Below are 16,829 nucleotides of genomic sequence, written 5' to 3'. Positions count from 1 at the left end.
TGCTAGGTTGAAAATTATCCTGCACTGGTTGCGATTCTGCACAGAGCTGGAACAAATTGCCAGAAATGTTCTCACAGATCTTGTTTGATAATACATTCTCAATATAGAAAATAAGAACAGTAGGCCATTCTGCCCATCAAGCCTGCTGCACCATTCACCAGGATAATGGCAGTCTTTCAATTCCATACATGCATTATATACATTTAGCTTTAGCACAGAGCAGTTAGAGGTTCACATTAACACAAAACTTGTATTAGGTATAACTAGGATTGAGGGATGAACTGACTCTGAAAGAAAGAGAGGCTAACTGCTACAAAGAATCACATTCCTCATTGTTTCAGTGTTGATAGTTAACTTCTGTGCATTCCTGCAATATCAGATTTAAGTTACATTTAAAATGAAACAAGAACTTAAATTTACATCATACCTTTAACACTTTGGAACATCTCAAAGAAGCTTTCAGCTAACAAAGTACTCTTCACATGTAGTTGATGTTGAAGTGCAGGAAATGTGGCAGCTGGTTAATGCACAGTAGTTTCCTACAAGTAACAATATGACAGTGACAGAATCTTCTTCGGTGATGTTGATTGAAAGAGGAATCTTGGCCAGATCACCAAGGAGGGCTCCTGTGCTCTTAAAGTAATGGTACGGGATCTTTTAAGATATACTCTTGAGTCAGCAGACAGGGCATTGACTTGCCATTTCTTGCAAAATATAGCACCTCTGACAGTGCAACACTCCCCTGGTCCTACACTGGAATATTAGTTGAGATTTTATGCTCCACCCTGGAGTAGGACATAAATTCATAACATTCCAACTCAAAATCAGAAGTACTACAATTAAGCCACGACTAGATCCCGGCAATATATTGGTGGCACTCATTTGATGATGCTCCAATCATAGTGTGGTTGCACCATATGTATGTCAGAGAGTCCAAGGTTAATACTTTTTAATGCACTGATAATAATGTTGTATGAAGCAAGAAGCTATCTTTCTTTTGAAGGAAATATGAAATTGTTATACTTATCTTGACATCCATAACATTTTAATCCATTTATTTTTAGAAAAGCTATGAATTTTAATAAATTGAGATTAATTTATTAATAAAATAGCTTGTAAGCAGAAACATTAGAATAGAAAGTCACATGATTTATGTATACAGTCACCATAGACTTATCAGTTCATAGGGCTGCTCTGTCATGACAGCAAGAGAGCAAATGAGCCATGATGAGGTTGAGAAGGAAAATCCTTCATGCCAACTTCAGGTGGTGTGGGAATTGAATCCACACTGTTGGTGTTGTAAACCAGCCATTGGAAAGCAGCCAGCCATTCAGCCAACTGAGGTAAACCTTATGGATCTGCTCCTGGGCCTGGCCAGGCTGGCAATAAACAGGTCCGGGCAGTGAGCTGTGGAAGGGGTCATCTCTGCCGACTGCCTGCCTCCCTTCCATGGTTACATTCGAGCCCGGGTGTCATTGCAGAGGGAGCACATGGTGTCCAATACTTTTGACACCTTTAGAAAGGGTATGGAGTGCTTTATTTCCCTCCCCCAACTCCATTTTGATTTAGTGCCTTCCTTCTCTCCCTAAACACACTCACCCACTTATTTTTTCTACGACAGCATCACCCTTAACAGGCTTTGCTTGTTAATGTTTCAGTAGCCACATGGGTGTTTTTGTGATGGTGGAAAAAATGTATAATAATGCCTTTGCACAATGGTGTCTTTTTTTAAACTGTGTCACAACATAAAATATATTAAAAAAAGAAAAGTGTTGGTAGGGCCCTCCTGTGGTGCAAAACAAAAGAAGCTGAAATGATGAGATAACAGATCATTTGTTTCTGCTGCAATGGGTGCAATTTCCTCCAACATAACAAATGATATATTAGTCCTCAAACAAAATAACAATGGTATGGACAGTAATATCAGTGGGGCACCCACATGATCACAAAACTCAGATTTTCTTAAACAATCTCTTTGGGTCACTAATAAGGGCTAAGGAGTTTCTAACTGTGACAAATGTGGCATTTCTATTTTATAGCCCAGCTAACAGCATGAAGCAGTTGTTTAGTTCTGGCATGATAAGCAGGCTGCTGGTTAGAACTATCCTTCCCTTGTCATAAAGATCTTCATCTGAGCATTACCTCAGATCTAGTTTTTTCCATGAAATATCTTTTCATGTTTAAAATACCAAGCAGTTGTTGCATAAATAATAAACAATGAGCACATAAAATAATTCCCAGTACTAAGCTAGTCAGGAGTAACTTTAAAAAAAACAAACCTACTTCTTTCTTTGCTTTTTTTCTAATGACAGAAGTTGGCTAGTCTACTTTATTTTATTCTTGGCAACTGGATCAACCACCTTCTGAATGAAGCAATTCATCTGTTAGTTCTTGTTCTCTTTGAAATGCCAGCTGCATTCAGACTAATTTGCTGTTGTATATTATTGTGAATTGGTCATACATGCTAACTTGATACCTTTCCTAAATAAAAACAGAAAGTCCTGGAAATACTCAGCAGGTCTGACAGCATCTGCAGCGAGAGACAGAGTTGTATCCAATTGAATATGATTTTTCTCTGAGGAAAAGTCATATTTGACTCAGTGTTGGGCGAAACCCTAGAAAACAGCAGTTGGAACTCCAGATCCACCCCCATTTCCGTGAGATGTAATTTTCACCTGAAGGAGAAAGGGGATAAGTTGCAACTCAAGAATGAGGGAAATCTAAATTTAGCAGTGCTGAGCTAAAACGAAACTTCTTGTTTTGACTATGCAGTCCAGGAGTCACAAATATATGAAGGAAATGGAAATGGTCATGATGTGTGGATAAGGTCTCTAGAACTGTCAAACCATAAAGTTATTTAAATTACCTGCGCTTTAATTCTTTTTTGTTTAAAAATAAAGCCTATGTCAGTGAGTGCTGAAAAAATACGGTTTAGCATTTATATAAGCTGTTTATTGACGAGGACTGTCATTATATCATTATTAATGCTTGGCTAATTTCCACAGTCTGGATTTATTCCAGTAGGGTTCCTAAATTGACAGTTTGATTCACAATTCAATAAGGTTAAAAAAATAATTAGTTGTCTTTGATTTTGGTTTATGAATTTACATCTTTGTTTCCTTAGGGATTAAGCATTTGGGTTTTTAATGTTTTGAGTGGGCTCTCATGAATGGGAGTGTTTCTTTAAAATAAGCAGGGTTAGAATAGATATTTAGGTCTTTATTATATCTCATCTTCCCATGGTTTCTGAGGTTTGGATCATGGTGCATTCTGGAGGAGTTAGAATTGGCGTGGGGGTGGGGTGCAGTGTTAGGAAAAAGAGTTGGTGAATTGGCATTTAAATGGTATGGAGGAGACATTGATGTGGATGATGGGGTGTCAAGGGTATCTTGGGGAACTAAGGTGGGCCTTCTCATTAGTACTCTCTGGCACTCAACAGCCCCTGCCACGGTGTCCAGGAGCCCAACTCCAGCACATCCCTGCAGAGTAGGAACCAGGTTCAATGGGGCTCATTTCCTCTGAGATAGATGCGGAAGCTGAGTAAGTTCCCAACCTCTGCTACCTGCTTCAGGAGTGAAAATCTGCCTGTTAACTTTGTTTCCCTCTTCACAGATGCTGCTGTATCCGCTGAGTATTTACAGCATTCTTGTTTTTATTTCACATTTTCTTTTCATTCTCTTTTATTTAGTACTTCTCCTTATCTTTATATTTGAAAGTCCAAATGAATCAATTGGTGTATTGAAATAAATTTTGGACAAGGACCTCAACAATACTTTAACACATTTTTTTATAAGCTTATTCACACTGAGTGGGTTAAAGTGACAGTCACTAACCACAATTAGGCATTAACAGATCACATTTAACCCAGGATTAAAGAAGGATCATTGATAGATTGAATGGCCATTCTTAATCATTGACCTTTGTGATAGTAACTTACATTGGGTTAATCCACACAAAAACATTATCAGAAAACAAATTTATTATCCAGAGGAAGACATTTCTGTTGCACCATCTGTTTACCTTTTAAGAATTTAAATTTGACTTGTACCATGCATTTTACATTCTACTGCCAAACTCAGTGCTGAGTCACATGTTTCAAGTTAAACTATGGATTAATATGGGTGCTTCTGCATGACAAACTGAAAGACAACAGGAATTCTAATGAACAAAAGAAACACTGACTTGATTGGAAAGAACCTTAATGTTAACTTAATCACAAACATGCCTCACAGACATGGACGTACTGTATCCCATATCAACCTAATGATCAGCACAGTAACTCTCTCCATAAGTGCATCAATTGTACACTCTGGTGCTAAATTCTTATGCTGGCTTAAAGATCCTTTTACTGTCCCAAGAACCGCCCCACCCCCCAAGAAGAGGGGACAGTTTCAAAATGTCAAATTCCATATTTCGCTGAATTTACCCTGTTTATTGTTTCTCAAAGAAAGAACAGAATTCAAACATCTGTCAATAATATTGGACTAATTGTGAAGACACTTATGCTTATTCAGGAAAGCTTAGAGGGCATTCCAGGGCCATAAAAAACTGATATCCAAATATTAATTTTGAACATACTGGTAAGTCAGCTTGTCTTAAATATTCTTGGCTTTTGCACCAGTTGTGCTGTGCTTTTCCATGGGAAGCAATGTTTAATATCTCACTGAGCTGAAGGATAGGCTCAAACAATTCATATCTGCCCAAGTTTAAAAAGCAGAGGGATGTCCTCATACAGTTTATAAAAGGCTGCAATCCTCATCAGGAAGCTGTCTTCTCCATATGGAAATAGACTAGAAAAGGAGCAGGAAGACCCGGAGAAGAGTTCCCTCACACTTTGGATACAGAGCAGAATTCTGCCTTCACAGTTTACGCATTCCACGTCAATAGCCTAATTGTCCTCTGGTATCAGTGAACCATGCCCAAGTCAGGGTTGTATGCTTTTTTTAACCTAATTAACAAATGTATCATTTTGAAACTGTTGCTTCTTAACATAATCAATAAACTATCAAAAAATTGCTACAAATTGCCGATTGCCTGTATTATTACTTAACTGTGATCACACACTCCCGCTCCCCCCCCCCCCCCCCCCCCCCCCCACCACCCCCAAATATCAAAACATCAACAAGGGAGAGAGAGGTCCCCAGTGACTGGGAGATGAAGACAGCTAAGCTGGATTGTGGGGTGTCGAGTCCAGGCAGACAGGCTCCAATGATTTGTGGGAGGGTTGACAGGGCAATGTTGAGGCACCTCAGTGCCATTGCCATGAGGCTGATCATTTCCTGTCTGCGGGCTCTTCCATGAGCCATACGGTATCCATGGGAGAAGAGGGTCATGCAGAACGCACTGGGTGCTTTCACACACAGTCTCACACTCACTTGGCTTTTGTGAGGATGACAGATCTGCCAACTTTCCCATTGCTGACAAAAATGGCAGCACAGCAGGAAGACATCGACCAGCCACAGCAGACACCTTCCAACTATCACATCGCCAAGCTTTCTGTCTCCTTGTGCATTGCCCAGAGTGCTGAGAAAATTCTGCATCAGAAAGAACAATTTCTTTAGAACAGTTGATGAACTTAGCTGAAATGTAATGTGGCTCTTTTCTGAGGTGAATTCCTCCCCGCCTTGGGTTACATTTCAAATACACTAGCGACTGTAAAATCCATGCATAATCCATATATTTCAAAAGCAACAGAACCCAATTGAACAGGTTTAGACAATATTAATCATGTAATGAGTATTAAATAAAAATACAAAACCATGATTCATGCATGAAATTAAATGCATATAGGCATAAGTAATGGCATTAAAACATGACGAGTTGAAATTATTGCCTTATTCATAAATGCTTTTAGATTCATAGGTGAACTAATTTTTTTTAAGAAGTTCATAAATATAATGTGGATTTTATAGTGAAGAAAATGGAAAAGACATTGATTACATTTATAGGCTGCACCATGTGCGGCCATAACATTGAAATATTAAGTTCCTAAGTACAGAAGAAGAAGAAGAAGAAGAAGAAGAAGAATTTAACAGTTTGCAATAGCTTGTTTACTTTTGCCTTGACGTAAGGGGACATTGAAAACGTACTTTTACAATCTGCAGTTGTATTGCCCTTTTACAAAAAGCTACTTCATGCTAACTTGAATTGATATTGATACTCTCAATGGATTCTTGGATTTACTCTTCATTTTAGTTTTCTGTTCACCAGGGTATTTTGGAATTCATAATTTCCTGAGCATAAGTGTGCTGACAGCGAACAAGTTAATTTTTTACAATTAAGTTTTATAGCATTCAGATGGAAACCAGTTCATTAAAAGAAAGCAGAAATTGCTTTTGTGGGAGATTGGCTAACCAGTCTACAGTCTTCTCCTGTGCATGTGATGAGAGTTCTTCATCTCGAAGCCATGGGAGATTGACAGATATCCATTTCTCAGTATTCATCCCAGAGAGGCATCTGTTTACTTCTGTAGGTGAGTCCTTCATCATCTGTTGATCCCAGATGGGCAATTTTGGTGAGAAGAATATCAACCCCAATCTGTTGATCTCTTCGTACATCGTTTGCAGATTTCTATTGCTACTGGTAGATTTATGCTAAGAAATCAATTAATCCAGCTTTTTTTTTTGTGAATTATCATCCTATCTTGGCTAGTTTCAGGTTGTCCAGTGTTTTAACTGTTGGGTTATATCATACATTATGTAAGCTTTTGAATGCACAGGAGATGTCACCTCAGTTACAGTAGGTCTCAAATCATTTTTTTTTGCAGGTATAGATGACACACTGTGGCACTGGAGGAGCACAGCAGGCTAGGCAGCATCAGAGGAGCAGAAAAGTTGACGTTTCGGGTCAGGACCCTTCTTCAGAAATGCCCCAGAAGAGTCCCGACCTGAAATGTCAACTTTCCTGCTCCTCTGATGCTGCCTAGCCTGCTGTGTTCCTCCAGATCCACACTGTTATCTCTGACTCCAGCATCGGCAGTTCTTACTATCTCTGATTTTTGTTGCAGGTTTGCCATTACCAAACAGTGCTTCTGCTGCTTCACTGATTATTGAAGCTTGGAAGCCATGAAGTTCATCGATACCAAAACTGCTGCTAAACCTTGGGTGGGTAGCAATTGTTCCAGCAACAGTGTAAAGTGCCAGCATTTGGCATCATAACTTATCACTTTGTCTTTGAAACTGGGAACTGTGGTGCTACACCAGGCTGTGACTTGTTCTCCCTGACTCTAAGGGTCAGAAAATCATGGTGATGAGATAGATGCCACACCTCTTCCGCTGATCACGTGAAATTACACCCTGATGTGAATTCTTAGCAAATTCTCTTAGCTCAGGTCAAAGGCAACAGACAATCTGTGCCTTGATGAAGAACTTGATAAATGTGTAGCAGAAGCAGTTACCACCACTGGCTAACTCACAAAACGTGTATGGGATAACATCAAGCTGACCTTTGGGATTAAGCCAATTGTTTATAAGAGCTGTGTTCGCAGCACCTCGCTGGATTATTGTGAAAGATGAATGACTTCTAGGTCTCAAGAAAACAGAATTCAACAGTTTCGAACTTCAGTGCCTGTGGTGTACTATGAATATACGGGGGTTGGGGGGAGGGGTGGGGGGTGGTGGTCCCCAATTTATGAATGTCCAGCTTACGGAAGCTTGTACTTAACATGATCCCATATATGGTTTTAATTTTAAACATCCAACATATGAACAGTTCCTGCACTGACAAACAGCTGCTTTCTAATGTCCTGCATTGTGCTCTGACTTGCAAATGGACTCTGGAATGGAGCCCATTCACAACCCAGGAGCTGCCTGAATATTTACAGGACAGAATCATGAATGTGGCAGTCCTCACAAAGGCACAACTCCATTGAGAGACACAACTGCCTCTGTTTGAGAGCGAACATTGAGTTACATTGGCTTAGGCATATTTGCAGGATGGAAGACAGTTTCAACACTCAGGAACTTCCTGTAGGGTAAGGCTATGGGACCCAGATGACCAATAGGACATCCAAAGCACTCAGTCAAGGACGTTTGCAAGCATGACACCGAGGCCTTAAAGAATGATTATTGTACCTGGGAATCACTAGCTAAAGACAGAGGACAATAGCAACATCTCCTGAGTTTCTGTGCTCCATCACAGTGGCCAATGGGTACAGTGTCTTAGTAATAGATATCAATACTGTGGACAACAACAACCCATAATGTCACTTGGTACCTTTGTAGGTAGAACATGTGGCAGAATCATTCTGTCAAGGACTGACAACTTCAGTCAGCAGCAAAGGTGCATTGTTGGATAGTTTGCTGCATTTCTATCACCTTTCATAATTGGAATGGTAGCAGAACTGCAATCTTCACTTTTCTCAGTGAATAATGCAACCAGGATTTAAATTATTAGCACTCATCTTGTCTATAATACGTCGTGTTTCACTTTCTTCCCATTCAGATTGGGAAGATGTAAAGAATAAAAAGATGACTATCATGCTCCATCACATTGTCATATGGTCCATGTGCAATTTTGACCGTTCAAAAAAATTTCATTGTCACACCACAAGCAGTACATATGTGACTTCACATACACAAACAATTTCAGTAATCATTTACACACTGATTCCAAACCTTCTATTGTGATAATTCCCAACATGCAATTGAGAACCACTGCCAAAGTTGTGTGACTATTTTATTCTTTTAACTAATGTTGTCAAAAAAAAACACCATGGCTGGAATCTTCCCAGTCCCAGAATGAAATGGGCAATGGCGAGTCAATTAGTGAAATGGGCTGAGAGGAGTAAGAAACGAGATTCTCAACATCAAAAAAAAGTCCAATTTCCCACCTGTCATTTTACCAGCAAGGTAAGACTCTCACTAGTGAGCAGCAAAAGGGCTATTTGCATTCATTAACACTTCGGTACTCTTCAAATAGCAATTTGCACGCAGGGGCAGACACCCAATTTATACAAAGCATGGTTCATCTCAGGGATCTTAGCTTGCTTTTTTAGCCCTACTTTGCATTGTGAATACTTGAATGCTCACAACATCTGTTTTGTCTTGCCTTGCCTTTTGACACTGAAAGCCAGGCACCTTGTCATGTTTGGCAGCCATGAACATTCAAGAGGGAGAACGGACACCCAGGGGTTGGTCATTCATCGGTCAGGCTGTGCGCAGGAAGGGATAATAGTCTGGGGAGTGAGGGAGGATTTGGTGAAAGGGAAGATGCTGTATGCATTATTGAGAGTGGTAGAGCATGGGCCTTGGTGAGAGATGGATGCAACAGTGGAATTATGTGAGCAGTGGAGAATTCAATGTGATAACTTACTTGTGATAACTTACATGTGAGAAATGCTCCTTGAAACTCCCGAAATTTAAAAATCAGCCAATATTTTGATAAAATTCAGCATTTTTAAAAAATATAAAATATATTAAAAAATATAAAATTAACAGAATTAATTCAGTCTTCTTAGCAGTACAAGGCAGGTTGGTTGCTACAGCTTTTGATATGATTCTAAACTGTCCATTAGAAGCATCACCGTGACAACCAAGTGCTGCAATTAATAGAACAGAACTGTTGGTTCAATGTAGAACTAATTGCAGAACAAACAAACTTGTTCCATTTTATTTCTATAGAGAGCTGCTTGTAAACATGCAACAATGCAACCATGTTCTGTATTGCCTTTCATTAATTCTACTTGGTAAAATTAATTTCTTTCAAGCTTCCTGCAAAATGAAAATGGATATTTTAAAAGCCATTAAGCTCCTCAGTGGTAAATATATTAAACAAATGTAAAACTCTAATCATCTTCAGCTCTATTCGTAGAAGTCCTGAATTAAAACACTGACAATTTTTTAAAAAATTAACTCTAAAGTGATTTTTTTAAAAAAATCAATAGCTACATACATTATGCCCCTTCTGAACTCCAACAATCACACACATAATGTATTTAACATAAAGTACTCTTCAGCTTTTGAAGATACAATTTTACAAACTTGTAATGGTTTCTTTTAACTATTAAAAGTTGGACTAAGACAAAGCAACAATGCTTTGCAATACAAGATCACCTTCTAAAGTGGAGGTGAGAAAATAAAGGGACTATGCCAGGAGCGTGGGGCTACGGAAAGAGAAACTTCCACCATCTAGACTCCTGTCAAAACCAATGACGGTTTCAGGAAGACATAAATAAGTGCAAAGTATTTAACATTGAGACAATGGCTATCACAGGCAGACCCACCCAAAGAACCACTAGAAATGTATACTGGAGCCAGTAATTCAAGGGAGGATATGAAAGATTTTGGACAAGTAATCAAAGTGAAGCTACTGGGTTCATTTTCTCCATTTGAAAAGGCTGGCATCCAAAAGAAACAGTTAGAGTCATCAAGGAAATGAGAATTTTCAACAAAGACATGTTTTGTTGAAGATTTTTACCCTGCACTCATCAGGATAAATCATGAGAACTGTCAATGTAAGGGGAAAACAACCTTTTTACATTGCATGAGAAGAAATGTTAATCAGTTGGCAAGTAGACTCCAAATAGTTGTGTGGTTGCCATGGAACTATGAAAGTCAGGTATGTTTCTTTTCATTAAATACCAACTGTCTAAGTATTAGAGGTGGGAAGAAAGACTGGCTAAAGTTGGAAGATATGCAATGATACCTCTAGGAATATGTCCAGTAAAATTTGCCTTATCTACACACTGTACAAATGAAGTAGTGTTGCAAAAAACAAGACCACACTTATGAAGTACACTCCCCGTTTGTTGAGCTGATGATTTCAATTGAGCTATCTGGAAGAGGTGCCAGGAAACGTTCAGTGCTTCCCTGGGAGTGGGTGGGGTCTGGTGATATTTGGAAGAATGCAAGAGAAGAGCTGGAGGTGGGGGGAGGGGGGAAGAGAGTGGCTGCAAAGGGGTGGGGGTGTTTGGAAAGGAGGGAAGTCAGGTTCTACCAAGTTGCAGATGAAAGAAGCTACCAAAAAAAAGGGATTGAGAGGTTTGAAAATCTTTCAATACTGGAATACACAGCTAACTGGGAAACAGAAAAAAATTTAAGCCATTGAGGAAATTAATTCCTTTTAAATGCATGTAGAATCTCTAGGTTTATGCTGCACAAATTCAGTAGCTACTATATGATGGAGAAATATTGTTGCCTTTATCGTGATAAGCATTTTGTCAATTGGATAATTTAATAAAGAACAGTTTTATATGGTAAAGATTTGGTTTAATGGGCAAGGGAATAGAATAGCAGGTAAGTGGGTGGGTATGTAGAGTGGCAAATAGGTGGGCGAGGGGTATATGTTGGCAGGTTGGTGGTTCAGGGTGTAAGATAACAGATGGATAAACAGGTAGGTTGCCAGTTGGCTGTAAGGTACCATTGCAATTAGGTGCTGGAAGTGGCTGATTGGCTAGGGGGGTATGGTGATAGGTGATGTGAATGCAGGATGGCAGGTACCCATACCTGTATGAGGAAATAAAAATGGTAGAAGTATGGGTGACAGGCTCAGGTGTCTGGTACGAAAGCATTTAGTCTGCCATTTTGTTAAGGAGGTGAAGTAGCAGCTAAATAGGTGACAGTTTGGACTTCACTTCATCTGTCACCTCTCCTGATAATGGCAAAATGTGTGCCCCTGCCAGGAGCAAGGAACCCCCTGATAGTAGTTGGATGAAAATAGAAGATTGTTACCTTTTCCTGTTATTCAACCAGGTACATAGGAGCAGAGGAAGAGGATCCCCAAATGGGTGCTGATGTAGTAGAAACAACGCATTAGGGCTCAGAAGTCCAGGGAGTCAGGAGATATAGCTATACACTGGGGCTAGGGCTCGGGAAAATCCCCCGGAGAAGATATGTGCCATTCGACAGCAAAGGTGAAGGAAACCTGTATTATCTGTGTGCAGCTAACTAGCCTTAGTATTTGGGGAAAGTTGGAGCAGTGCCAGATTGGTGAAGTTAGTTGCTAGTGAAAAGCTGAAATTGTACCTGTAAATAGGTGCTGGAGTGCAGTTTTCAGAATCCAGGAGTGCAGATCCAATTAGGGGAGTGAACATACCAGAGCACGAGTGGCCATTGAGGTAATCGTGACAAGATGGGTTTTAAGGGAGTTCCAAGACTGGGACTTTGAAAGAGGATCCCTTGCAAAGTTTTAATGAAATCTGATGACCCACCGTGTCATTAATATTTGATGGGTGACTGAGGAATCCACAAGGTTTGTCTTGACCACATTTGCTATTTGATATGCTCTGTGGGGTATTCAGCCAGTTTTCCTGTTAAGCATAGTTACATCAGGTTAATTATGAATTTTAAAATATAAATGATGTATGATTCTAACTTTATGATTAAAATTTAATGTTGTTTGTTCAAAATGATGGAATCTCATGGCGTTATGCTCTTGGTAAGTATCTGCATCTGCAATTTTGTCTACTTTAAAAAAAAAGTTATTGGTTTCACAACGTAACCCAGTTCCAAAAACTTGAACACAATCTATCTGAGCACTTCTGAGCAATGCTGTACTGTAAATAGCACTTCATTTAGACAAAATGTTAAGTCTAAAGCCTACACATAAAGATCCCATGGATTCAAAGGAGAGCCAAGAACACCTCTTGGGTGCCCTAGCATATATTTATCCCTCAAATAACATAAGTTAAATATTATCTGGGTCTATGCTGCTTAGAAAATTGGCTGCTTCATTCCCTGCTTTACATCAGAAATTGGATTTAGAAGGTACTCTATTGGTAAAGTACTATCAAACGTTCCTGACATTGTGTATAACATTATTGAAACACAAGTCTTTGGCTTCACTCTAAACATCTCCCAAAGTTATGGGGTCAGCATGGGGGTAGGTCTGATAAAATAAATGAACTTGATTCAGTAAACAAGGAGAACTAGCTTCCAGTTGTACACAGGTCAGTAACCATGGGGCACAGATTTAAAAGATCCTGCAGTATCATGATGAAATGTTCGTACGATTGCGTTACTGCGACATGGGGTGCACTGCTTAAAAATTGAAGGAGATAACATAAGAAAATAAGAGATAGAAGGAAGAGTAAACCATTCATCCCCCGAACCTGCTGTGCCATGAGATGACGGCTCTAATGAACAGTCATCTAGACTCCAAGTGTTAGCCTGCTCTCTCTCCACGGATGCTGCCTGACCCGCTATGATTTCCAGGATTTTGTTTTCAGTCCAGATTCCAGCATCTGCAGTAATTTGCTCCTGCAATGGTGGCTAATCTGGTTGTCATGTTGTCTCCACTTTCCTGCCTGTTCCCCATAATCCTTGCTTCAATTGCCAATCAAAAATCTATTTAACTCAGCCTTGAATATACTCAGTATCCACCGTTTGAAGGGGATGGCAATCCCAGGCATTAATCACCCTGTAGAAAAGAAAATCCTTTCCATCTCCGTTTAAATGGGAAACAGCTTATTCTGAAACTTGGTTCTAGATTTCTCCCCATACGGCAAATTCCTCTTATCATCCACGTTATGAAGCCCTTAGGATTTTATATGTTTCAATAAGGTCACCACTCATCCTTGTAACCTTCAATGACAATAGTCACAATGTGATCAACCTTTCCTCAGTCTAGGAATCTGCTGAGTAAACCTTCCCTGAACTGTTTCCAATGCAAATATGTTTCCCCTTCGACAAAGTGACCAAAATGCATACAATACTCTCGCTGTGGTCTCACTACAGTTTGTCCCACTCTCTACCGGGCGTAACGTGTTTTCTTCCAGAATCACATTTCTTAAATTCAGGAAAAGAAACTCCCAGCTCTGATTAAATAAAACTGTTCGGAATGCAAGCACTTTGGTAAATAAATGAGGTGATTTTGGAATATGTATTGACGTCCACTTTAGAGGCAGGAACAGGTTCCATTAAAGGGGCCATGTGTTTTACAAAGTAATCCCCCACGTCTGTTCGACTACTAGGCAAGTATTGCACAGGACTCAAGAAGAATTCAAGAAATAGTCAAATAATTCATAAGATGCTAACTTCCCAAGTGCATAGAAATTAGCTCAAATTAGTTATGTCATTATTGAAAATTGATAGTCGGGTGAATTTATTCTTAGGAACTACTCGACTTAGAGTAAACTGTCTTTATAGTGTAGGATGCGTGCCAAAAAAAATCTTCCGTTAAAATCTCCAAACTTCCGTGAAATGAATCGCAATCTTCTTCTCGTTTCATGATAAAACAAAAAATCCCCGGCACTAAGGCACTGGCTGACTTTTCTCGCTCCCAGAGGCCGGGAGGCAATGGGCTCAGGCAACCAGATCACGTTATCATCTAAACTGTGCTCCAACTTAATTTGTTTCCACCATCTGATCATTCTGCAGACCTTCTCCTGCTTTTGAACGATTCAAACAGAACTTGATGCGGCAGAAGAGGGCGGAACAAAGCTGTTCCTCAATTTCTATTATCAAACCGCCTTCTTTGATCTGCACGGCAGAAGGTGACCCAGATTACACAAACACTTTATTTCAAATCCTCCCCTATCTCATCGCAGATTCTTTCGTAAACTAGCTCCAAATGATATTCAGACGAGTTTGGATGTAATGAGACCCCTCTCCTGCCCCAGATGGCCAGACTTTATTCTCAAGACTATTCCTCCAAAAAATATGAAAGTCTCTTTTATTGCCTCCTCCCATCCATTCCGGCGGATTTCCTATCTCACTGCTGGCTGAGATTTAAATTCAAATCTGAACCGCACGTAAAAGAGATCTCCAGAGCATCGCTTTTACAGTCTCACGTTAAGGGGTTTCCTTTTAAAGTTAAAAGGTTTGGAGTTCTAGTCTATTACTGATCAGGTATATCTGAAAGAGGATTTAATTATTTGAAGGTTTGGCTGGCCACATATGATGTCTATGCTAAATTATCAGAAATATAGACGTTAATATTTCGGGTTGCTGTACTTACACTGAGCAGCGATGAAGAGTAGCAAACATAGGGGCCGGGCGGGCTTTCCACTCACTCTTGAAGTGTTAGAGAAAGCCATGATTTTGAAAGGAAACCATCCTGTAGCTTTGGGAGCAGTGTGAGATTTACCCGGTCCTGGTGTCTCCCGATATCCGCACGCAGTTCTTGGACAGATGCTGCTGCTATGGAGATGTCAGTCTAGAGGCGGCACTCATTACCTTCACCCAGTTCATTGTAAGGACCCCGGGCGATTTTCTAAACCCGCTACAGATCTCAATGTTCAGCGGACTGGAGTTTACTCAAGTTGGTCGTTTCTTTCTGCAGTCTTAATCCTGGCAAAACAAAGCATCCCCTTGTTTCCTCTGTGCGCTGCCCTTTGTGAACAGCGACCAACCAGTCAGTCCCCGGAGTAGATAACGCGTTGCTATGTTTCCCACTAATAGAAACCACGCATGACTTTTACAACTTAGAGCTTACTCTTCAACTGATCTGATCGCCGAGCACCCAATGTTTCAAACTATTTTGTATTGCTAAAAAAATGCTTCACACAGGGCGCATAATTTCTCTTTAAGTCATCAACTATTTTGACCGCACCTTAAGTGGGATCGTGTGTTGCGGAGTGATAAAGGCAGGGGTTAAATATACTCTCATACTTTTGAACATCCGAGTTATTTAAACGTGAGTTTGGATTGGACCATTATTACTTACAGTGCGGTTTGGTGGATTTGGAATTCCTGACTAATTAACTGCAAACATGATACGGAAATTTTTCGACAAGATAGAACCTTCTGCCACTGTCAGATCCGCGGAATATTTGGACAATGTGCGAGTCAATGCCCAAGCGATGTCCATCTGGACTGATCCGATCAGATCAGTTATTGATTGTGGATTTCAGGTTGTTTCTTCCCATTACAGTTTAAAAATAGGACATTGCACCGATCCGCTAAAACGTGCAGCGAAGTCTCTCCAATATAGTGTCTCAAAAGGAATTTCCCTCCATTACTCTGGCTGGAGTTTAACAGGTGCATTTGACCTCTCTTTGCAAAGGAGATATTCTTGATGTCAATCTTAAAATGACGAGGAGACATTTGAACCTGTGTTAGTCCTTACTAGTTCTTGGATAAATCTTGTAAACAAACCCATGTAATTGTTATTTCATATACGGCTATAAAAATAATCTGTCCCACTGCCTTTGTGTTGCAGAATTACCCAATTCCTCTTCAGTCTGTAAGCGTAATCCTGAGCTCCCAGCTCCAGTTGTTTCAATTCTCTGTCCCATTTATTCCTTGACCATACAGTGTTCCACCTCCTGAACAAGGTGGTGGAAACACAATCTTTGAACATTTTTAGGACAGAAGTAGGTAGGTTCTTGTAGTTGAATTGCAGTTTTGAAGGACAGTCATATGAGACAGGAAAGGTCAACTCTACTTTTTCCACAGGTAGTACCAGACCTGTGTGTTTCTCCAGCATTTCTATCCAAGAGAAGCACAACCTCATTCTTTCCATTGGGCACGTCACACTTTCAGACTTAATGTTTTTAACATGCTCAAGTTGTTGTTGGTGAAAATTTTGCTAACCATGCGTAACTCCATAAGATTCATCTTTTGTACCTCTACTTGTCCTGTTACCATCTGTTTTTTTGTCTTGGATCATCATTTCTCCCGCCTCTTACCTTATCATTGACTCTTTTCGGTCTCCTGTTCTGCAACCCTGCTCCTTCGCTGCTTCTGAACTTGCTTAGAGTCTGTTACATCTCCAACTTTCCCCCCACCCCCAGTTCTGATGAAGGGTCATTACCCAAAAGCCTTGTTTTTTTCCTCACTCCATTAATGGTGCCAAAAAGTTTCCTGTTTTTACTTCAAGTTTTGTGTTTCTTTCAGGGTTTAGATGACACAAAATCAAATAAATACAAAACGAGTATACAGTCAGAGTCA

The 16,829-nt window shown here is 39.9% G+C and overlaps 1 protein-coding gene across 1 annotated transcript in view; it reads right to left on the bottom strand.

The window, feature by feature from the left end:
- crb1 (crumbs cell polarity complex component 1) overlaps positions 1–14,983 on the bottom strand; it is a 153,694-nt gene extending 138,711 nt beyond the window's left edge. Inside the window, exon 1 of the mRNA XM_048602243.1 lies at positions 14,896–14,983. Within this exon, the coding sequence (XP_048458200.1) occupies positions 14,896–14,974 (79 nt within the window). The 5' untranslated portion in view covers positions 14,975–14,983. The remainder of the gene's footprint in view (positions 1–14,895) is intronic.
- Between the last annotated feature and the right edge of the window lie 1,846 nt (positions 14,984–16,829).

Source organism: Rhincodon typus, chromosome 10 (assembly GCF_021869965.1).
Source record: "Rhincodon typus isolate 14 chromosome 10, sRhiTyp1.1, whole genome shotgun sequence".
NCBI lineage: Eukaryota > Metazoa > Chordata > Chondrichthyes > Orectolobiformes > Rhincodontidae > Rhincodon > Rhincodon typus.
The sequence above is the reverse complement of the archived record's forward strand: the minus strand, read 5'-3'. Positions and strand labels throughout refer to the sequence as shown.